Below are 24,610 nucleotides of genomic sequence, written 5' to 3'. Positions count from 1 at the left end.
ACAATATCACAATATCTTCACAAGCTGTATCACAATACACGATCTTATCACCATTCTTTTTCATGTTTGTTTCTATGGTTATTTTTCAAATTACTCAACAGTACAACCACCTACGGTACAAGGTAACTAAAAAGAGTAACAGACCATTTCGTCCAGGGACTCACTGGGTTCCTTTTGGAAGGTCTAAATTGATCCTTACAAGTATGTAACTCTGACAGTATACAAATGAAACCAGTTTCATTTGTATACTGTCAGAGTTATGGGGAGACCTTGACCTCACATAATAAAGTTTGAGAACTACTGATTTAGACAAAAATGCAGGTTTAAATGAAGGAATCTCTGTATTAATTCAACAGGATTTTTTGTAAGGCTCCCCCCCTTATGAAAAATGTAGCAAGACTCAACCCCTAGTTGCTCACGATATATACGATATCTTTGAAAAGACATATCGTTGAGACATGGCATCGTCTCAACGATATTTATCACCATATCGCCCACCCCTAAATCCACTCAGAAATCACTTCGACTTCATTTTGTTATACAAATGTTTCCATACTTAGTGACATCTCCATGGTATGTCGAAGATGCCATAAAGTTTGCCTGAACACGAAACCATTTTTATATCGTTTCCATGTAAATCACCAAACTGAGATCTGTGGTACTTCCCTTTATTGGTTTTCAGATTGTAGATCAGACAGGCGTCACACCTGCGGAGAGTGGCAGGGAAGTATCGTTTCATTTGATGAAAATCCATAGTGCGCGCACGGCGGCCATCTGTGATACTGTAGGTTGAACACAGTTATACCTGGAGTGTTCACCGTCATACTAAGCCACAGTGGTCCACACCAACCAGACTGCTTGACACTTAAAAGCCCGTTCAGATCCAAGATTGATGATGAGACTGAATAAAACTGTAAACTCAAACATTCAAAATGTAAATAAACAAAAGGGATCAATTCACATCAAGGAGACCAGCACAAACACATGCCTATAACTGTTACCATATTAACTAACGGTACTTCAATAGCGATGTATCAGAGATCTCCACCTACCAATAGGTTTAACCCATTTAGGCCTGAGATTATTGAATGCTTTAACCAGTGAAAAATAGCAGATATACAAGCTCACAGCGCAAGCTTGTAGATCTGCTATTTTTGAAAAAGTCGTGAAAATGTGTGCAAATCTTTGAATGAATGTATTTTCAAAGCGAACGTTTGTAACTCAAATTTTGCTTCTGGGTGGTCCCTGGAACTAAATATTTTGAGATGGGGGTCCGTGGCCAAATACATATCATTCTGAGGGTCCTTCACATGAAAAGGTTTGAGAACCACTGACATAGTAGTCTCTCAAGAACAGACTAACTGAGCTCCATTTAAGTGAAAAGGAACTTTTCTTTGACGATGGCTGGCCAGATTGCTGACATAGAAACATAGGTTTTTCCAAAAACCTTAGAAGGATTCAAAAGACACTTATAGAATCGGGTCAAAATTCTAATTTTCACGATTTTTATAGTTAAATCATAAAATAATGATACACAAAATGTATACCCGTTCTAAAAAAAAGTAGGGGCTAGAGCAGCAGAGAAAGCCTCAGCTACCCACTGCTTTGAAAACCAATGATACTGTTCCAATATGAAGGGCCACCCTAAAGTCTTTGCATTGGTTCTGCAATGCAATGCAGAACCAAATGCGATGCATTTTTAAACTATTTAGACACTTATTTTTTTTAATTGAATTGTATTGTATTTATTTTCTATTGGTTAAAACAATGAACACGTTTCTGATCAAATCTATAATTCATGGACAGGCTCAAACAATCTCAACTGGCTTCAGACGTTCTGAGACAGTCTGGTTCAGACCACTCATTTTCCTCAGCAGCGTTCTGAAGCAAGTCAGTCTCATCACCAATGTCTGATATGAACTGGCTTGTCAAATACACTGCAGTTTCATTCAGCATTGACACATTTAAAAAGATAACTAATTTTCACTCTACCGTATCACGAGTGAATGCCTGTGACAGAGGTTACTTCTGAAAATACTGTCCAAAAAAGAAGGGGGGAAAAAATGCACAACTGAAATGTACAAATCTGTTTCAAGGTTACATAAAAAAGTTACTCCGTCCTCACCCTATGCCAGGGTTCCCTAATAGGCGGCCCGCGGGGCCATTTGCGGCCCCCGGGGGGCTACTGTCTGGCCCACACCAACCCCAGTAAGAGCAGCAACAACACTAGTATATCGTCGTTGTCGGGTGGAAACCTCGTATCTCCAAATTTGTACGTTCTTTCGCAAATCATACAAGGCCGTCGCACAAAAGTAGTGAAAACAGCAGATCTACAAGCACACAACGCCTCGCACTGAGGCGTTGTGTGCTTGTAGATCGGCTGTTTTCACTAGTTTAAATCATTTTTAAAATGATAAATGCAAAACGAACGGTTCAAGATTTTCACCCGACAACGACGACAACTGTCGCTGGAGTAGCAGGAACGCCACCGCCGCCCCCTGCAATGTTGTGGCCCTCGGCTTGGTACCCTAGACATGATTCGGCCCTTGGGGAAAACTAATTGGGGAACCCTGCCCTATGCCTACACACACACATATGGTAATAACACACACACACACACACACACTCAGTCCTATGTTGACTTGACAAAAGCCATTTTTAGGCCAGGTTTACGCTCCTTTTTTATGTGTGGCGTGTCGGGCTGGACTTGGTCCAAGGCTTGGTCTGAGGCCTGCTTCGAGGTCTGGTCCGAGGTCTTGCTTGGCTCAGGTTTGTCGGTCTGGGGTTTGTCCTGAGCTTCCGAGGGCTCTACTTCTCTTGGGCTGGCGGATTTGTCTGGCTCAGCGGGATTTGTCTGACTTTCCGGTGGAAGAGAAGAGAAGGGCTCTGGCTCAGGCTTTGGAGAGGTAAAAGGTGAAAGACAATTAGGATTTGTTATCTTAATATTTAACTAAGCTAATATTTTCTGAAAGCTTTTAGTTAGTTATTGTATTGACATTTCATTGTGATTGATTTTCAAGAATGAAGGTTTATTTGTCACTACATCAGATACACACAGTGAAATGTAAGTATGTGAAGTAAAAAAAGAAAAAAAAAGGAAATGATTGATTGAAAATGGATTGTCTGTATTTTGCCTCTGCTTCTACACAGCCATTATCAAAAGTATTCTCGATGCATAACATGTTGATGATGCAGCCAAGAAGACAATACTGAATTATCATACACTAAATCAAGATTTTTGCCCTTCAATCAACTGATCCACAATCTTAAGACTTACACGCACATTTTACAGGGCAAATCATTTGACCACTGATGTTGGTGTGACAGTGAAACGAATGAAACTTAAAATAAAAAAAGATGCGTATGCATGTATGTCTCCTGTCAAGAGACCCATTGGGCAGCAGGGGGCAATCCAAAACTTCCTCCGCAATATTCCTTTCCTATTCTTTCTTTCCCTCTCACTCCCCTCCTCCTCAGCTTACGTTCCTTCTCTCTCTCTCTCCCTCCTTCCTCCTCACCTCATTGAAGCCCAGTCCACAGTGTCTACGGTTGCGTCCAGACAGTTTTCCTTCCATGCCCTGTTGGTACTGCGTCTCCAGCTCACAACTCAACTTCTGCTCCTCTTGGCCTACAGGGGGAGACAGCATACCATCAACAGTGAGCGTCCTCGATTATCAGTGTTCAAACTATTTCTGCTTAACATTCTGAATGCGCCTTTTTAACCCTTTTAGATCACCATCTCCCCCAGTCATGTTTACTATATATATCGTCACCGTCTGGCCAAAACCTCTTAACTCCATTTTTGAGGTTTTTGATTTTTTTTTGTGTGGCAAAAATCAGGGCTATTGAACACCCTTTACATCTGAGTGTTGGTTAAAATCATATTGAACCAATGGAAAGTAGTAAAACGTGCTTGGGACAAAACCTCCACACTTTCTTCCAAACCAGCTAACTCCACGATTGGCCCTCTCTTTTTTTCATAAATACAGTATGTGCTATAGAACTAGCAGTTGTCCAGAACCAAAAACAACCCCGCTGACTCCATTATAACATAAAATAAATCCCTCTTATACACAGCTGGTCTCCTACAGAGCCACACTATAAAAACAATGTTTCAGAATGACTAAATGCAAAAAAAGAAAAGAAAAAAATAACACATTTCTATAAATATAAATGTAGGTAAATACAGTGTAACTCCACAGCCCAACTAAGATTCCCTTTTTTTCCAAGGTCAACATTGAGGCCAAATAGCCTACCCATTCATTTGAAGTAGATGGTGTATAAGAGAGACATTTTCGTTGTATTCTAGCATCATCAGAAACACATACCGCTGCGGAAATGGGAAGTGGACTTGTGGTCTCCGATGATGAGCTTTCCATGATGCTCTTTCTGTGAGGAGGAGTAAAGAAATCTCGGTGTTATACAGTCAGGTTTCCACACATTTTTACCAATTAATTTCCAAAACTTTTCCAGAATATTTAACCCAATTTCCAGGACTATATAACAATAATTCAGCTCAATAACAGGTCGCTTTACTCGCTTACTCCTATGTGCAATTCCCAAAGACAGGTAGTGTATGCCAGTGGTTCTCAACCTTTTCAGGCTGTGACCCCCGAAATAATCATATTTTAACTGGGGACCCCCGAAATAATCATATTTTAACTGGGGACCCCGGCACCCTGACGAGCACTAAGAGTTGAGGAATTTTGTATAACACTGTTCTATTGTGAAAATAGCAGATCTACATGCTCACAATTTCTGCCTCTAATATTTGACAATTTGGTAATTTCAGAGGTATTAACGAAATCAATAACCAAAGACAATGCATAGCCATTTTTTCCAAGACCTTCCAGGACCCTTGATAAATTCCCAAACTTTTCCAGTACTGGAAAAATATTTTTCTAATTTCAAAATGTTTCCAGGAATTTCATGGCCGTGGGAACCCTGTATTACACAGTACAATAACATCTTAGAACCAGTGTTGCATTGGTCCTGTCACGCGCGTAAGTGCCGTCCCAAATCTTTTTCAGCTAGAGCACGTGCACATTCGTGCATCGAAGTAAAACAACCCCCAAGTTCACATCTCGACAACATTTACAGACGCTGTAGTGTTGTCACAGCAGGGTGATTTAACAAAGGACGAGCCTATATGCACATCAATAGACCCGGTAACACCTGTAGAGTAGGTGTTAAGCGACGTGTGCGTGGCGTCATTAAATGACTGTGCACCGAAACATTGAATCACCAATGCAACACTGGTTACATTACATTTTATTTATCTCCTGGTCCTCCCTATAACTATGACTGGTGTTTCTATTCTTTTTAACTGGTTGGCATGATGGAGACAGTTACAAAAGATACTTATAATGAGGAAGATTTTGACTTGTGCCCTAAAAGCATGCATGTGTTCCTTTACTACCCAGACAACTCTCTGGTGATCCTACCCAGTAGCGCTTTGGAGGCCGGACGCGACCGGACGCCGTGTGGTTGGAAAAGTTCCCACACGGACGGCACCGAACGGTGCACGACCGTGTAAACGCGTGCATACCCCCCCGCGAGAGCCGCGACAACCCCCCACCCTGCGAATCCGCGATAACTACAAGCAATACTCTAATCACTGGCTACTACTTTGCATAACAGGTTTCTAGTGGTGAATGTGAGCGTCATCAAGCCCCCTCTATTCATATGGATATAGCCTACTTTTTTTTTTTTTATAATTTTTATCCCACAATTTTGTAACCCATTTTTTCACCCAGTGCCAATTGCCTATGTAATCCTGGGCTCTGCTCTCCCTCTGCCAACCTGGGGAGTCAACGGACTGACCTCATGCTTCCTTCTATGCATGAGGAGTCCAAGTTGCTTCTTTTCACCTGACAGTGGAGATTTCCCTGGTTTGGACGTAGCGCGTGGAAGGAACACGTTATTCCAACCAGTTCCTTTCCCCTCCATCAGGCGCCCCGGCTGGCCAGGGGGAGGCATTATTGAGACCAGGATTACGTGCATGTTTTTGTGAGGGTATCAACCCTAGGAGACACGGGGAGAACATGCAAACTCCACACAGAAAGGCCCTATCGCCAACCCCACCTAGGGTGTGGGCGCTGATGACGCGGAGGAGGAACACGCCGCCAGTGCCCACAGCGTCCCCCGGCGGGAATCGAACCCAAGACCTTCTAGCTGTGAGGCGAAGCGCTAACCACTGCACCACCGTGCCCCCGGATATAGCCTACTTTAACACCTAGGTTTCCAGCTGTGACTGCATGTGCATGTGTCGATGTGTGTGTGTGTCCTCATACATGGCTCCATTACTGTGGTATTTAGTGTTTGAGATTCGTTCAAGGCAAACTTTGTTTCTCTAGCCTACTGCAGCGCTGTATTTTCTAAATGAATTAAAAGAAAGTAGAACATAAAACATAAAATCTTATGTAACAATGCAAATGTAATCAAGACTAGAAAACTATTGTTTTCCCACCTTTAGATCTACTGACATCCTTTCTATCTAAATAGCCTCTAGAGGCGCGTGCACGCGTCAATAAATGACCGTCCGCCCGGAAAAGAAAATCCCAAAGCACCACTGATCCTACCTAGACACATAGGTTCATAAATGCCGTCAGTACTCAGTACCAGAAGAGCACAAGGAAAGGAGAACGTTTTGAGCAGCTCCAACATCTGGCTTTGTCCGGTATGCAAAGCGTGGCCTACATCTTGCCTACATCTTGGCACAACACTCTCAAAGTTTGTTGTATGCCCAGGGTCACATTGGCCCTGGGCAATTTGCGGGATGATTAGTGAAAGTTACTCATAAATAGCGCCGCTCACTTCACACAATTTTTTTAATATACATATTTATGGTCTGCAACAAACAACGCCAACAAACCTTCGCGGCGCCCATCAGCCGCAAGAACTTCTGTCTCCTTTCGTCACTCCCGAGATCAGCTGCAGCTGCAGCCCACTGGCTTGAGCCATCCTCCTATTCACACAAAACGTAGCATAATATCTCCATCAACACATTGTACTCTCACACCTGAAAATAACAGACTCATGTCCATAAAACAGTAGTTCACATTCCACCCTAGTCCTGCTGGTGTTCTTTCCAGTGCGTTCTCAACCTTTCCAAGCCGCGACCCCAAAATAATCATATTTTAACTGGGGACCCCCCACACCCCCACCCCCACCATGTCAAGCACTAAGAGTTGAGTTGAGACATTACATTTTGTATAACATGGTTCTATTGTGAAAATAGCAGATCTACAACGGCTATTTTCACCATTTCTGCTTCTAATATTTTTTAAGTATTAATTAAAAAGTCCTTAAATTGTCACTTAAGAAATGTGCAGATACCCTCTATACACTTAAAACTTTATGTTGGTTTGTTTACTGTTGAGTGAGAAAACAATGTTGAGCATTAAGTTAATCATCTGGGGAGCCCCCAAAACATACTGTATTTAGGCTAGTAGGTTACACAAATTGGTTTGATTGATTGATTGAAGAATTTGTTAGAAGTTTGCAATAGAAAAAAGTACAGTTTCATGACAGTACAAATCACTGGTACGAGGTCAACTAAAAGGAGATCCTAGAAAGCCGAGGCTTATTTCCACAGGAACCACACTTTAAGTATCTCATATAACATTGAAAGACAGACGGATTACATTACATCACACCTTTTTGCTCCTGCCTCACACCAGTTTCAAATGTTTCTGCCTAAACAATGAAACGTTCAGAGATTGTGGATTAGCTGACTGGCTTTTATCAATGTGACAAATGAGAGACACACAAAGACAACTTGAGATGTCATGTGCGATGAGCAGGCAGAATGAATATTATTTGTGTTCTTTGTGTCAGGCTTACGTTAACGTTACTAGCCTTGGATAAAGACTGTTTCTTTTGAAGAGTCTGACCGTCTTGGACATTTCTGTGTTCCCTTCAATTCCGTTTTCTGCTTACTCCCAATCCAAGGATGTTGCCCGGCCATACGGCCCCTTTGCGTTCCGTAATATGTCCATATTGTTTAATAAAGACGTGTTTTAATCCAATCTGTGTCGGACGTTCCCTGTATTCCTAAATGGGTGTAGTGTCGTGGCGCAGCAGGTGAAAACAGGTATTACACTCAATGTAAACCAGTAAATACAATGGTATTCTGGCCCAGGCGGCATTAAGACACTTCTCTACTGATCAATACGGAACATTACGGAGAACAATGGTCCCGTATGGCCAGGTATCATCCGTGGCTTTTGGGTAAGCACTTTATATTTTGAATGTGTACATTTATGGAGATTTACGGGCCTTAAACACGGAACTCCAAACAGTTTAGTAGTGTTTCGTAATGTACAGCACGGGGAGCGCAGTGCTAGCCAACTGGCTAACGGACCAGTAACGGTATTATGTAATAATAATGATAACTTCACATTGTGTTAAGTCTGCCCACCTGCGAGGGAGAAGCCGGTCTTTTTGTCCCGTGTCTGTCCTCATCAGAACTCATGGTGGATGAAGCGTTTAGTTTCTTGTAGTTAAGTAAAGCATACCACCATGCTAGCACGACTAGCACGCACACACTGTCAACAACCGTCACGGTCTGACGTAAATTCCTGTTCCGGTTGGGTCAGCTTCGCAGAGTATTATTCATAGAGGTATTATTATTATACATATATAATTATAATGAATGATGATAATACTAGAAAGATGCAAAAATTGCAAGTGTGGTTGCCTTGACGCGAATCACACTTGCATTTACCATTTGAATATTCCCCATTCAAGTCAATGGGGGAAATTCATTCACTAATAAATGAATGGCCATATATGGAGATCTTTGTGTCATGCAGTCCTTGTCCCTTTTATGCCCATATGGAGAAAAATTGGAGATCCCTGATGTCATCAATATAATATTAAATCCATATCTTGGAATATATATGGGCATAGTGTGTCACAAGTCTCATAGATCATAGATGTCTTCTCATTTCATGAAGAGATTCAAGAGAATAAACTGATTTATGAGTTCCAATCTGGCTTCAGAGAATCCAATTCCACTGACACATGCCTTCTCTATTTGTATGTCCAAATCAAATTGGGCAAATATAGCGGCATGGTCATGATGGACCTCCAGATTTGACACTGTAAAATCACTCTATTCTGATGGAAAAATTAAAAGCTATCGGTCTTGACAGTGCAGCAGTGAGTTGGATGCAATCTTACCTAGTGGGGAGAGAACAGGTGGTGGAGGTTAAAGGTACCCTGCCCCCACCCATCTCAGTAAGCTGTGGTCTTCCTCAAGGAACCATACAAGGGCCTCTATTGTTCCTAATATATGTAAACGACATGGCATCTGCTTGCGACTGCAACATGTTCCTGTTCGCAGATGACTCGGCTCTCCTTGTCTCGGACAAGGACCACTTGCAGGTTGAAAAGACCCTTAACTCTGAACTAAATAAATGCACCTGGCTCAATGACAACAAATTATCATCAATACACCTGTCCAAAACAAAATCCATCCTCTTTGGTCAAATCATAACCTCAGCAAGGTCGATAAGTTCACAGTCGAAGTGGGCGACAATGTAAACACAAAAAAACTAAATTACATGGGTTGCATCCTTGAGGCTAATCTGTCCAGTGAAAAGATGACTACAAAGGAATACAAAAATAATAATAATAATCAACCAACCAACCAACTCATATGCTAAAAACACCCCCCAAAAAACTGTGAAAAGTGATGACTCATCAATCATCACTAAACGTTTTTAGCCCAAGGAATGTTTTTTTGTGCAAAACAAATGCTTGCAATGGATTCCATTTTTCCTTTATTGTAAATAAAGTATATAGTAAGTGAATAGAACCCAAACTTTCAGCAGCTGTCAATTTTTTTTGCAAATGGAATCATGGATTTTCTGATTTGTTATACTCTGACGTTTTCAAAAATGTATAGTTTTCCAAATCCCCAGAAACTTTTAACGAACTTTCCTTTCTGGACTCATTGAACTGCACTAAAATCTGTCCAGGCAGAAGACATCAGGAGTCTAGACTGTGCTGCCCTCTATCGGATTATAGGCCTACATAAATTCAATAGGCCTGTAACATTGAAGACTTTAATTTTTCATAGGAAAAGGTACAGTTTCATGACGGTACAGTTCACTGGTACAAGGTCTACTAAAAGGAGATCCATGAAAAGACTGAGCTTATTTCCATAGGAAACCATTTAAGTATCTGTATCTCATATAACATTGAATGACAGACGAATAGAACACAGTACTATGCAGAAGATATTTAAATAAAATAAAATGAGAGAACAAAAAAAAAGAAAACAGTAAGTCTAAACAAACAGTAAGTATATAGGCCTACAAAGAAGGGGCAGGGGAGGATTGGGCTAGGTTAGTTTTTTTAGCAGTTGCGAACGGCTGCTGGTCTCCTTTTAGGAAGAAAAACGAAAGTAGCCTAACTAAAGTATCAATCATTACCAGCTTTTTTGTTTTAGGATGTGTGTGAATGTTTAAAATAGCCTGTAGGCGATTTTATTTTTAATTTTTTAATTTTGTGTTTTTATTGTTTTGTGCAGAAATAGTCCAGGCGTTTCGGGCATGGCAGTATTTTGATGGAATCGTGCACTTTATGAAAGAAGCATGACATTTGGCACACAGTTGGAACATGCCATATGGAAAATTTTTGGCTATAGGGGCATCGCAGATTTGTCTTGGGAAACTTGTGGGAGACAATTAAAGTTGGGCTCTCATAGACTTATAGAGTGAAATAATACAAAAAATACATATGCTTTAAGTAGCTAAGGGGTCAAACTAGGTGTTTTTTGGGATTCTGAATCCAATGCAAGCATTTGTTTTGCAGGAAAAACATTCCTTGGGCTAAAAACGGACCCCATAAAACTATGGTTTAGTGATGAGTCATCACTTTTCAAAGTTTTGTGGCGGCCGTTTCTCGGAAAGGAATGTTTTTCCTGCAAAACAAATGCTTGCATTGGTTTCAGAATCCCGAAAAACACCTAGCTTGACTCCTCACATGCTACTTAAAGCATATTTATTTTTTTGTATTATCTTTACTCTATAGTAAAGTCTATGAGAGCAACTTTGATTGGCTCCCACAAGTTTCCAAAGACAAATCTGCGATGTCCCTATAGCCAAAACATTCCATATGGCATGTTCTAACTGTGTGCCAAATTTCATGCTTCTTTCATAAAGTGCACGATTTTTGTGTCATTTCAGAATCATATTGGACAATAATAATTTCATATCATAAGCCAAATGTTATGCTATTCAAAAATATAGCAAAAATATACTAGTAGCCTATAAAGATGTCAAATAATTATAGGCCTATAGTGGAGTAGGAGTATCATAAATGTACAGTAAATATGCAAGTTGAGTAAAAGGATTAAGGAGTAAAAGATACAAAACTACAAGCTACCATAGCAACATCGGAGTAAAGACAATTAGGCGAATCACTAATTGCCATTCAATATAATTAAATTAATAGCCTACATTAATTAATATAGGCCATTTCAAAGGCATCATGTGATGATTTAATCACATTCTAATCTGGATATTGCTATAATCAGCTTGGTGGCAACACTGCATTATAGCCAAAAGGTGGCGTAAGAGTCCTAATGGGATAACAGCCCCTCCAATCTGGCTGAAAGACTCGGGCCGCAGTTTGAGCTAAGCTACGTGGCCAGTAGAATAGGCCTAATTCACAATGACATATTGGCAAGTAATAAGCATGATAAGCGCATGCATGCATTAAAAAATAAATGTCCACAACATGAGTGACATTATTTGTCTCAACGATCTGATGAATATAGCCTACCGTAGTTGCTGTTGGGAAGAAAATCTTTCAACTTTTTATGTTTAATTAACACGTGGCGTCGCCGTAGGTAACTCTTCATCAAGAGTGTCGTACAAAAACGTTAAAATGAGATCCATGCATATAGCATATAATACATATGCTATTTTCACTATTATAAAATGTTTTAGAGTCATATATTAGGCCTATTATCTTCCAAGATCAAGATGCACAAAAACAAAAAGTGCCTCTGAGAGTAGCAGACTCCCTCTAGATTTGTAAGAGACAGGTTTATAACTTCTTCTTATTATTATTATTTAATAGGCAATATGTCTAATGATGATAATTATTATAGCCTATAAATAATAGCATCTCCCTTCTATATAGGTCTATAATCGATCATAATAATAATTATTATTATTATTGTTACGGGTAATAATAATAATTATTAATATTATTATTATAATACTAATAAAGTCGCATAAACCCCAAAACAAAATTATTCCTCACTGAAAGCATCCTCTAACCTAAATCCTCAATTCAATTTAAGATTCGAAAATTCGTAGAAATCAATTGGATGTCAAGCGCAGACAGACAGACAAACAGACAGACAGACATCAGAGAGAGAGCGGGGAGAGAGAGAGAGAGAGAGAGAGAGAGAGAGAGAGAGAGAGAGAGAGAGAGAGGGAGGGAGATGGAGAGAGAGAGAGAGAGAGAGAGAGAGAGAGGGAGATGGAGAGAGAGAGAGAGAGAGAGAGAGAGAGAGAGAGAGAGAGAGAGAGATGGAGAGCTGGCAACTTGACTTGCTTTGGTCCTTTTCTTTCTCCTTGTCCCTCTTCTTGGCTCGTGTCGGGGTGGGGTTGTCCTGACTCCCTCCTCCTTCTGTTAGACCCCAACCGCACCACTATCTGTCCCCAGACTCTTACCTTATACGCGCAGGACGGGCGGAAATACTTAGAATAGCCTACTTTTTATGGCCACTCCTTAAGTTGTTTGACTGTCCAAGAAAGACTGAGAGAAAGAATTAATTACATCTCAACGTATAGCCTGACGGAGGGAAGGGGAAACATAGTTAACCAAATGGATAACTTCATGCTCTGGATTTGAACTCTCCGTCGAAGCTGACTTCTTCTTGGTTTCATGAATGACATTCACCAATCACCGCCGATGCATGACTGAAGCCGTTCCACTGAATAGAATTGCTTGTTATAGGGCGAGCTGGATGCTGCGGACCCAGGTAAGAACTGTCATCGTTCATAACCGGGGGCTTGAGCGAGAATATAGGCTGATGATGAGGTGCGCTTTAGTTTAATCTTTTTATCTCCTCTTTGCAACCAACCAACTAAACGTGCAGTCAGCAGAACAAACCGGGCTATACTTCTACTTGTGTCATTATCACTTCAGTTCCAGGTATGGGATCACATTATCATCTGTGGAAAAAATAGCATGCTGCTGAAAGCACATTATTTTTGCTTTCGTGATAAACTTCAATGGTTGGGCCTATTCTATTTTCAAACATGTCATCCGCAATAGTCCATTTGAGATAGTTTTATTTTCTTTCTTTTTTTAAATAAAAGGTAGATTTCTAACTCAGGATACTTGAAAACGGACCTTATATGCCTATTAGTTACACATTGATTGATTGATTGAATAATTGATGGCATATAGGGGGAAAAGTACAGTTTCCTGACAGTACAAATCAAGGTCAACTAAAAGGAGATCCTAGTAAGCTTTTCGGCTTATTTAGGAACCACTTTATGTATCTCATATAGGCCTAATAAGGCACTACAGTGACACACTATAGCCTACTCGGCTTTCAATTTACACCAAATCTCTTCACCTCCCCAAAAAAAAATGCTTGGCTATTTTTTCGCATGTTCCCCCCGGAATGGGAAATGTGGATGCTATATAGGCCTACCTATAACCTGCCTGGGGTTCAAGTGGTTAAGGCAGGGGTCTCCAACAGGGGGTCCGGGACCGCTAGGGGGTCCTCAGAGTTACTACAGGGGTCCTCCAAATCTTTGTGTGATAGAAGCTTTTTTCTCCTTACCTAGCCTCCATATTCTGAGAACGTTAGCCAAAAATAGCAGATCTAGAGCTTGTAGATCGGCTAATTTCGGCAAAAAGCTTTGGTGTAGTCGTGCAGGGGAAAAAGAGCAGACTAGTGAAAGGTCAGGTCAGTGTAATAAGTGATTAAATATCTGAAAACACACATTGACATGAATCCAAAATACACTGATGATTGTGCTGTCAAATCATCTCAAATGATGAAACTCTATATGAAAAGGTTGTGGAGGCTGAGGCTGAGCGCACCAAAGCAGCAGCAGCAGTTTCCATTATGGCCACACAGCGGTGTAGCAGCCCTCTGCTCGGCTCCGCGCAGCAGCAGCAGCTCCTCAGCTAAACAGCCGTGGACGGGATGCATGCCTGTGGAGCTCGGAGGAGCGGCTGCTGCGGGATTGCCGCGTGCGTGCGTCCCGTTTGAGAGAGAGAGAGAGTCTCCCCTTTTACTCCCACAAGAAGAAGTCCCTCAAAAAAAATGAAACCAGTGCGGTGCGTTCAGTTTTCGCGAGTCGACTGGAAATAGTGGATTTATCTGCGCGTGTACCGCGGCCAAGTAGGCTACCGAGAGAGACTTCCCCGTATACACTGAAGAAGTTAACTTTCCCCTCCGGGGTCACTGCGACTGACCCTAGAAGAATGCGTGAGTCATAAATTAAAATAGACTGGAGTCTTAAAACGGATCCATTTGGAGACAATACCGAAGGGGGAAAACAAGACATTACTGTTGGTCCCATCGCGGTGTGAGAGAATTGTGAAGGCGCTTCAGAATCAGATTGTAAGTGCTTTCTTTCTTTCTTTCTTTCTTTCTTTCTTTCTTTCTTTCTTTCTTTCTTTCTTTCTTTCTTTCTTTCTTTTCTTTCTTTCTTTTCTTTCAATCTTTCTTTCACAGAACTATTGTCGCGAGAGGATTTGATGCGATGTCGAACTGTGTGACTGTGTTATTCTTAATTGTTTTGGTCGTCGTATCGTGCATGGGATGGGGGAAAAACGCAAAGACTGTAATAGCCTAATATAAGTTTTAATTTAAAGTCATGGGACGTGCGCTTTTGCGCACACGTTGAGCGCTGTCAATTGGGTCTCCGTGCACTTTATACAGGAATTACAGCAAACAAGAACTAAGCCTGCCCCACACGTTTTAAAACCCGATGTGAATACATTTAATTGGTATTTTTGGGAAGGGGGAAACTCGTGCTTATAAGTGAAGTTGTTCCCTCGCCGTATATCTCAGTCAACAAACGGAGATCCACTGCTCGCATTTATTTTCCCACAGAAGTTTTTGTGTCCCCCGTGTGAAAAGTTTGTGGCCGGGGTCAGCTTGAGGATTCTGCCTGGGCTGATGTCAAAAGATCATTTGGCACGACGACGACGATGATGATGATGATGACAGGGTAAAGGAGGACAAGGCACGGACGCATCGTGCGTGGCCCCTCTCTGCTGAAGGCAGATAGGTAATGACTATAGGGTGTTCCCTTCACATTTAGACATTAGGCTGTCTCAGATAACGCTTTCTCGGAGCAATGCGCACTAGGCGATAAGGACTTTGACAGCGGTCTGTGTACACTAATACACGCACTGATGATGATGATGACAACAACAAAAAAGGAAATGCGTGCTTGAATAAAAAGTAAATAATTGATTTTAAACATTGATTTAGCAATAGGCTACATTTAGTTTTAGACTTTTTGTCGTGACCAAGTGTTAAAAGATGAACGCTCGTATTTGATCACTTTCTCAATTACACGAATCATATTTTAAAATCACATTATTCACAATACTTGATATCCGTTTATGTGAGATCCTTTTTTTAACAACTTGTTTTTCGGGAATCTCCTGTTGCACAATTTATAGCGCATCTATAGGCTACCCTGGCATGTATACGGGCTTAAGTTAAACGCTGTCTTGTATGAGAAAACAATCCCGAGGAATGGAATGGTGGGGTCCTATAAGTCGGATTGTTTTTCAGCTGAAAGGGAAAGGTTATTCCGACCATCGTGTCGTGCGTGTGTGTGTGTGTGTGTGTGTGTGTGTGTGTGTGTGTGTGTGTGTGTGTGTGTGTGTGTGTGTGTGTGTGTGTGTGTGTGTGTGTGCGCGTGTGCGTGTGCGTGTGTGTGTGCGGTGCACGCGTTTATGTGTTGGGGACTAGGGGGCAGGGGGTGTTTGCTGAAGCCGGATCTTGTAGCTATGGCATTTTGTTTTGAGCAGCAGGTGCCTGCCGAAGAAGTTCCCACATAAGGTAAAGTGGCATTAGAGCGCCTCTGTCCCGCTGTCCTAAATGGCACACTTATATATAGGGCTGCCAATTCAGCACATTGTCCCGGCACGGCACATTGAGGCAGTTATAGCCCTGTACACACACACACACACACACACACACACGCACACACGCACACGCGCACACGCGCAGACGCACGCACACACACACACGCACACGCGCACGCGCACGCGCGCACACACACACACACACACACACACACACACACACACACACACACACACACACACACACCATGCTTGTTGCTCGCTCGCCCCATGCATGTCATTGTACTTGGACTTTTCTCCAGCCTATTCTATTTTTGTCTGAGGTTCGTTTTCAGTGCATGTGCCAAATTCTAATTTCATGAAAACGACTTTAACATGCCTAATAGTTTAATAACGTTCTTTTGGGAAGGGAATACAATGATTATAGTTAAGACATTTTAAATAATGTATACAATAGTTTAATGATTTTTTTTTCTTCTTAAAATGTAGACATGAAATGCTAGGTAGCCTATTGGTAGGCCTAATCATAATCAAGTATGTAGGCTATTTAATCAGTCAACTTCTAATTTTATATTTAAAAAAGGGTTGCCTATTCCCACCCACCAACGCAGATTTAAACTAACAAAATCAGTAGACGATGTATAAATTGTATTCCTTTAAATATGCGCATACATATTTTTGTTATAGGCCTAAATATAACATCCACATTAGAATATCTGGTTTCTCACAAGATGAGAATTTATAGGCCAAAATATGTGAGGGCACGGTGGAGAGAGGTGAGGAAGGGTGCATGACAGCGGAGAGAGGAGAGGAAAAATAAGTTAAATGCTCTGAACATTATTCACTTATTGAGAACACCTGGACACTATTCGAGTCTTGCGCATCGAAAAGAAAGTAGATTTGATTTCCTCAATGTTCCTTGTAGTCGAATAGACCAGTGGTTCCCAAACCTTTTAGCTCAAGACCTAAAAGAGAAAGTAGCCTATAGGACATTCGCCCAAACTGGTGAAAACAGCAGATTGTCACTTTGTGTCGCGTTGTGAGCTTGTAGATCGGCTATTTTCACTACTTCTTAGACATTTTTTTCTTCTAATTTATGGAATTTCTTCGTTTTGTCTTTTATTTATTCATGAAATTAGCCTACTTTGAAAAGTCGTTGAATTTGATGTTAATTCATGAAAGATTTAGCTTTTTCGGGAATGTTTTTTGAAAATGTTTTGAAATAACAATAATTAAAAACTAAATAGGCCTATAGGAAACAAAACATAAAAAAATAAAGGGACCCATAAATATGTGTCGGCGACCCACAAATGGGTCCCGACCCACTCTTTGGGAAACAGTGGAACAGACAACGGCACGGCTCATCTTCAAGAGTTTTCATCCGGCTCTTTTGTTACAGGTTGGAGATGAACGCTTTTATAATCCCTGAACATTTCCATCAGAGCGGAGCTCAGTTAAACTAATTCCACATGTTGTTTTTAAGATGCCGGTTTACCTTGATCGAGGAAACCCATGCACGGACATTTTAAGCCTGCTGTGGTGGATTTGGAGAGTCCTAATTATTTGTTGTCGGGCGCTTTGAAAAAGACACCATCCCCCAAATTGGACATGTGTTGTACAAACACAAATTAAACATTTAGCCCTAAGTATTTCTCCCTGGGTCCTATAAGTGCATATTAGCCAGCCTATACTTATCCGCGGCCCAAACGGCACACCCAAATTGCAGTCTTGCTGCCGAAAAAGAAAAGGTTGGGGCCCATGTCGAATGAGCGCTTGAAACACACTGCTGCGAGTTTCTCAACCACAATGGAAGTTGAGGTGCGCGTGTATCTTAAATTACGCATGGCATGCTGCGTGCGTGCGTGCGTGCGTGCATGCATGCGAGTGCACACACACACACACACACACACACACACACACACACACACACACACACACACACACACACACACACACACACACACACACACACACACACACACACACACGCACTGTGGAAGAGAGAGCGACTGTTTTTTTGTGGACAGACTGTGAGTATGTCATTTATGTTCTGTGTTTTGATTTTTGTGGCTATAGGCTAAATCATTCACTATGGTGTGATAAGGCTCTGGTGTATTATGTGTGTGGGTTTTGGTGTGGGTAGGCTATATGATATGTGTTATATATAGGCGCGTGTGTGTGTGTGTGTGTGTGTGTGTGTGTGTGTGTGTGTGTGTGTGTGTGTGTGTGTGTGTACGTGTGCGTGCGTGCGTGTGTGTGTGTCTGTCTCTCTCTCTCTGTGTGTGTGTGTGTGTGTGTGTGTGTGTGTGTGTGTGTGTGTGTGTGTGTGTGTGTGTGTGTGTGTGTGCGCGCGCGCGCGCAGTCGCGTACGCGCACCAGCGTGTACGTGTTTACTGTACACAACACACGCACAGCTTTGTGCAACACATGCATTTGTGTAATTCCTGTGTTTATTGCATTTATATGTAATATATATACACACTTTACCCTCCTATGTTGTACACTCATCCTTATGTGAGTTTCTGCATCTGTCTGAAAGAAAGAGAAAGAGAGAGACCGGGTGCATGATGTTCATCTGTGTGTGTGTGTGTGTGTGTGTGTGTGTGTGTGTGTGTGTGTGTGTGTGCGTGTGCGCGTGTGTGTGTGTGTGTGTATGTGTGCGCGTGCCCGTGTGCCCGTGTGTGCGTGTGCATGCAACATGCATGTCTGTTGTGTTGGTCCATACAGCCCTATTGCATTTCTACCACCACCATTCTAGCAGTCGTTCTCTCTCTCCTCTCAGTTCTCTTGTTGGGACAGCTTCCACTTTTCTACTTGCTATCCTCCAAGGCAATGAACAGGAGCTTACCTGTCACACCGCGCGTGTGTATGTGTGTGTGTCTCGCTCACCAAACCCACCTCCATTGTCCTAAAAGACCATAATTAATAGTACAACTTGATAGGGTATTGCAATCTCCGTTGAATCCTGGATCCAAATCGACACTATACACTTTGCTGTGTTCTGTGTTGACGCACCTCTCCCGCCCCCTTACGTCCCCCTTTCTCTTCTTTCTCTTCCCCCTCTCACTTTCTGTCTCCCTCCTTCTCTCTTTTTTGATGCCCCCCCCCCCCTCTCTTGTTTTGTTATCATAAGGGAGGGAGTGCCATGCTATCTTATGCTGACACTGACCTTTACAATGGCTATTATGTACCTGCAAAGGATTGAGCAAGATTTATAAATGCATGGTTTACACAAGACGGCTTGACAAGACGCCTATTGTAGGATCAACACAAGCGTGCATTTGGCCTCCTTCCGAGAGAGGGAGAGAGAGAGAGAGAGAGAGAGAGAGAGAGAGAGAGAGGGCAAAACATCTCCACCTAGATTAAATAAAACAAACAGGGGATGAGGTTTTCAAAAAAAGCAGCATGGCAAGCAGAAATATCACTGTGCCATATTTGCCTTCAAATGGCACAATCGTGATGGCATACATTCAAGAGGAAAGTTCAGGCCCAGGTTTATGCATGCCAATATGTAAGTAATCAGCTTGGATTGGTTTTAAAAATGAATGCAACAAGTTCTTTTTGATGGATCAACAACCAGTTTGTACAGATATAGTGTAAATGCATACACAGATGGCTAATTCAACTTCTAGTCTTGTAACTAGTCGATCACAGCATCTGTCTACTATAACCTATTGGGAAGAGAGAGGGAACTGGGGAGATATGTGAGAGATGACAGGAGTTGGATTCAAACTAGAGTCCTTGTGACTCACAAGAAGTACTTTATAGTAGTATGATACAGTTTAAATGAGTGGAGAGGGGACTTCTACAATGTCCTTCACTGTATTTAGTATGCTAAGGCAGGAGAAATGCAGGATTAGTGAATCTAGAGATATAAATATCAACACTGCCCATTGTTTTACAAGCCCTCTGGCTCTCTCACAATGCAGAATGAAGACAGGAATAGATCAGTGAGCTTGGATAGAAAGCTGTGAGAAACAATCGACTATAGATACTTATTTAAGATAAGCGCAGAATACTCGCCCTGTGGAGTCCTCAAGAGTAAAAAAAATGAAGAAAAAAGAAATCCATCTAAGAAACAAATCCTCATGTGTTGCATGTAAAATAGATTAAGCATCACATGTTTCTATCCACTGCCATACCCGTCTGGAAGTCCCATTGACAGAACTTTATTGGTGTGCTTTTAAGAGATGGAATCATCGTAAAAAAGAAGAAAAAAGTAGTAGGCCTGCAGTATGAGCTGAGTAACATGGAGGAGCTCTGGAAGAAATGTCCCCAAGATTTAAGTCTCTCTGCTGCTGCTGCTGCCGCTGCTGCACAGTAAAATCCTCGGCGTTAATATAACTCGGAGAGTGTTCAAATGAACGCTCTGGATTTTACATAGATTGGATCTGTAAAAGTGCTGCGGTCGCGGCCTCTCGGGTCCGAGTCTCCGAGCGATCGGAGAGAAGACTTTTGGGTATTGATGCTGACATGAGTGGGCTGACCAAGTGACTGACACTTGTGCTGTGGCCGTCACTGCTGTCAGTCAACAGTGACGGGCGGCCCTGCATGGATCACAACAGTAGCAGCAGCAGCAGCAGGCCCAGCAGATGCTTTGTCTATTACTCTAAACCTGATGATTTTACAGAGGAAGGGAAATGACAAGCAAGCTAGACTGCATGTCCAGGAGTTATTGTTGCTTCCTCCCTGCCTCTTCCCCTCCCCTCTCTCTCTCTCTCTCTTTCTTTCTCCATGTCAGTTATACTTTAAATTACTGTCCAGCTTGTCCAGTGCCATGTACTGGACAGTACAAATGTACAGTTATTGTATACTTGGCAAATGTGTCTCTCTTTTTTCATCTGCCCATGTCTGTCTGCCTGTCTCCTTTGCTCCCTCCTCTCTCTATCTCACGCCCTTTCATGTTGTTGCTGTCTTAAATGTATCAAAGATTGCAGAAACCAGGCTTAACGTTTTAATCAGCCTGTAAGATGACTGTATTGAAGTTTTACTTGGTGACAACATATTGACAGCCGTAGCACAGGGACCTACAGTGTGAAGGATCATTGCAAGATATAAGATGGACATAATTATGGACATTCTCAGAGGATTCTTACACTAGATCAGAAAATATAAACACTCTTTGTAGGGCTGGGCAATATATCAATATTATATTAATATGGGATTTTGAATATTCAAATTGCGGAAAATATTTTGAAATCTTTAAAAGAGATTGTAAATTAGCGCCACAATAAACAATATCTACTGTATATTGAGGTATTTGGTCATTGTGATTTTTGATTTGGTCCATATCCCCCAGCCTTAAACCCTTTGACCAAAACAGAAGATTACAAGAAAATGAAAGCAGCTCTGAACACATTTTACTTTCTTTCTCTGTGTCAAATAATGTAAAACAGGTAGAAGAAATATTGCCTTTCTTTCTTGACTACAAGGAGGTGAAAGGAGACATGAAAATCTCCATATCAAATGACAAAACAGTCTCTTAGTCTTGACACACCGCAACCCATAGCTTATGACATTGTACACCCAGCAAAAAGGATTGACACAGACAAGTATGACAAAAGGCTGGATAGGTGATAGGATATTTGCCGACCTGTGTGGTATTGTCTGTTGATGGGACAAAACCACACAGGTATTTGTGTCACTGGAGATGGCCCGTGCAGGCTATTTAGGTGGTACATTTTCAGTGTGATGACTGTAATCGTATGGTTGTATCTGGTCGTCTACGAAGGAGCCAATTATTTTTACCCGATTTTGTCTCCTACTTTTGTCATTACACGTGTATCTCAGTTAATCCCCACACACATTTCTGTTTTGCCACTGCTTTCTGCCCCATAGTCGGGGACCCAAAAGCTCAAGGAATAGGATTGAACCTGTGATGTCATGCCGTACTTTTTACTTCTGTTTTATCTATTAGTTTGGTCATTAAGATCCACAGAATGAGAGGTCTGCTCTGCCGGAAACATCGTGAAAAAGGGTTATGGCCTTTTGTATATTCACTGTCCCATTGACTTCACTATACAGGAAAAGAAAAATATAAAAGGGGGTGTGAGGGGTCAAACTAGTTTTTTTTTCATGATTCTGAATCCATTGCAAGCATTTGTTTTGCACGAAAAACATTCCTTGGGCTAAAACGGCCCCACAAAACTGTGGAAAAGTGATGACTCATCACTGTGATGACTGTGACTTTTCACAGAATCATGAAAAACCCCAAGTTCGACGCCTCACATGCTACTTTTTTTAATTTTTTTATATATATTTGTATTTTCCTGTATAGTCAATGGGACAGTGAATATAAAATCACACCCGTGTGAACTGAGCGGTGGTTCCCCCCCCCCCCCCCCCCTTCCCCCCTGTGTGTGTGTGTGTGTGTGTGTGTGCGTGTGTGTGTGTGTGTGTGCCTGGTCTGGCCTGGCCTGAACAACAGCGCCCCTCCCTTAACATGTGTGGTCAGAAAAGGTTACTGCAGGCTACAGACAGACAGACAGACACGCAGACAGACAGACAGACAGACCCACACACACGGCCACGTATAGGAGCGTTGTGACCACCGCTCAAAAATTGCCATTAAAAAAAATTGAATGTGATGTTTCCGGCAGAGCAGACCCCTCATTCTGTGGACCTTAATGACCAAACTACTAGATAAAACAGAAATCAAAAGTCACATGTCATCTCACATTTTGTGTGTCCACGGCTACCACTGTCCGTCCTACTACTCCCATTCAACACACCTTGCTGACTTGCGTCAGCCAAACCCTGCAGATCTCGCTAATAGTGCATCGACAAACATCGCCCAGCTTCGCTCCCCTGAACTCGTCCAATTGTTTACGTATACTAGATGCTCGACACTAGATCATGCAGGCTCTGTAGTGGACAGGTACCTGGCTTACTCCTTTGGCACCCGAGGGCCAAGGACACACATTCATACAGCAGTCAATGCATTAGATAGCAGACAAGACCCTGGTGTCTCACTGAGATAGTAGATTGTGTGTGTGTAATATGCATGAGAAAAACTCAAGTGCTAATTAGACTTCAAAAACTTCAAAATAACACAAAATATTATGCGTTGCTTCAACTTCATGTTAAAGTCATAACGAAGTATAAGTATAACTCCCATTGATGATGTAAGGAAATGCACACATTTTGAGTTTTATAAAGTATAACTCCTTATGGAGGCTAACAATGTACCCTCGGGCAACAGCAAGCCAAATCCTTTTATCAGTGAAAAAAACTATGCTTTACTGATCAAATCAAAACCACTGTCATCTGCAAGATCCATAAATGCAAAAGGACTTTTGACATACAGAATGCAGATGGAGAGAGAGATTTGGCAGCTCATACAGCGTGCGGACAGCAGCAGTGCACAGGGGCGGTGCGGGACATAACACAGACTGCAGGCGTATCGCCTTACATTCAAGATTAATATCCAACTAAGTTTAATATCCTGTTGAAATGCCATCTGATAATATGTCCGTGTGTTAGGATAAATGCAGACAGTAGACTATACACATACTACTCTAGATGTATACATTTGGAATAAAGGGAGGAACGCGTTGAAATGTTGTGGTGAGGTAGAGGCCCAGGGACGTGCTGGCCATTGGGAAAAGCGGGACAACTCCCGAACGGCTGGTTCATTCCCGGCTGGTCCAGGCCGGCCATTAGGGGAAAAAAAAGAAAAAAATGTCGGCCTTCGTTCCATTTTGGGGGTTAGGTGGCCAACAAAGTAAATCGTCACTGTCGGGCAGAAACCTCGTATCTCCAAGTTTCAAATTTGTAGATTTTTTCGCAAAGCAAAGCCCTGCTTCATCATACAAGGCCGTCGTACAAAAGTAGTGAAAACAGCCGATCTACAAGTGCTTGTAGATCGGCTGTTTTCACTAGTTTAAATCATTTTTAAAATGATAAATACAAAACAAACGGTTTTGGACATACAAGGTTTCCACCCGACAACGACGAAATATAACTCATGTAATTGGCCCACTGGCTTGTCACTTTGTCACAAATCTTTGAGTAGCAGCAGCGCTATAGAGAGAGATCTCTCTCTATAGCGCGCAATGAGGGCCTCTCCAACTCTTTTTCCCGGGCTGAATCAGGGGCCCAGCACGTCCCTGTAGTGGCCTCTCCTGCTGTTCCCATAATCCCCTCTGATATACCAGTGTGCGAGGAGCTGTTGAAAGTGGCACATGCCACGTGTAGCCGGATACCCATGCACTGACCAGTCAGAACACATGCATGACCGCAGATGTTACAGAGTTCTGTTGTAATGCAACAGAGAGTATGTGTGTAACATCACTTTTAAGGTTGTCTTAGCGCTTAGTCTTTGACTACACACGCGCGCACACCACTCACTCAGTAGTTTGCTTTGCATGCAGAATTATGTAAGGCAGGCAGGCACGCAACAACATCCCCTGCTACCAAAAAGTATATACACAGTGATTTTTATGTTCCGTTTTACATTCTGGTGTTCCCCCTGCTGCTGCTCCTCCTACGCCTCCTCTCTCGTGAAAGAAGTGTC

The 24,610-nt window shown here is 42.0% G+C and overlaps 1 protein-coding gene across 1 annotated transcript; it reads right to left on the bottom strand.

Annotated features, from left to right (window-relative positions):
• Nucleotides 1–2,391: 2,391 nt before the first annotated feature.
• On the bottom strand, nucleotides 2,392–8,556 carry cUnh11orf58 (chromosome Un C11orf58 homolog). The gene is made up of 5 exons (XM_080737807.1): nucleotides 8,423–8,556; nucleotides 6,875–6,967; nucleotides 4,329–4,389; nucleotides 3,519–3,628; nucleotides 2,392–2,896 (listed from the first exon to the last, which is right to left on the bottom strand). The coding sequence occupies exons 1-5, from the start codon at nucleotides 8,474–8,476 to the stop codon at nucleotides 2,633–2,635; spliced, it is 582 nt and encodes a 193-aa protein (XP_080593933.1). The 5' UTR covers nucleotides 8,477–8,556; the 3' UTR covers nucleotides 2,392–2,632.
• Between the last annotated feature and the right edge of the window lie 16,054 nt (nucleotides 8,557–24,610).

The sequence above is a fragment of the Nannobrachium achirus genome (assembly GCF_963921795.1).
Source record: "Nannobrachium achirus genome assembly, chromosome: 11".
Classification (NCBI taxonomy): Eukaryota; Metazoa; Chordata; class Actinopteri; order Myctophiformes; family Myctophidae; genus Nannobrachium; species Nannobrachium achirus.
This window is presented reverse-complemented; position numbering and strand designations above follow the sequence as displayed.

What these genes read in the sequence shown, in the direction of transcription:
- cUnh11orf58 (XM_080737807.1), bottom strand. Translation starts at nt 8,476, where the DNA reads ATGAGTTCTGATGAGGACAGACACGGGACAAAAAGACCGGCTTCTCCC. An exon ending in GACCGGCTTCTCCCTCGCAG is followed by an intron (nt 6,968 to 8,422) that starts GTGGGCAGACTT and finishes TTGTGTGAATAG; the next exon opens with GAGGATGGCTCAAGCCAGTG. An exon ending in GTGGACTGGGCTTCAATGAG is followed by an intron (nt 2,897 to 3,518) that starts GTGAGGAGGAAG and finishes ACCTCTCCAAAG; the next exon opens with CCTGAGCCAGAGCCCTTCTC.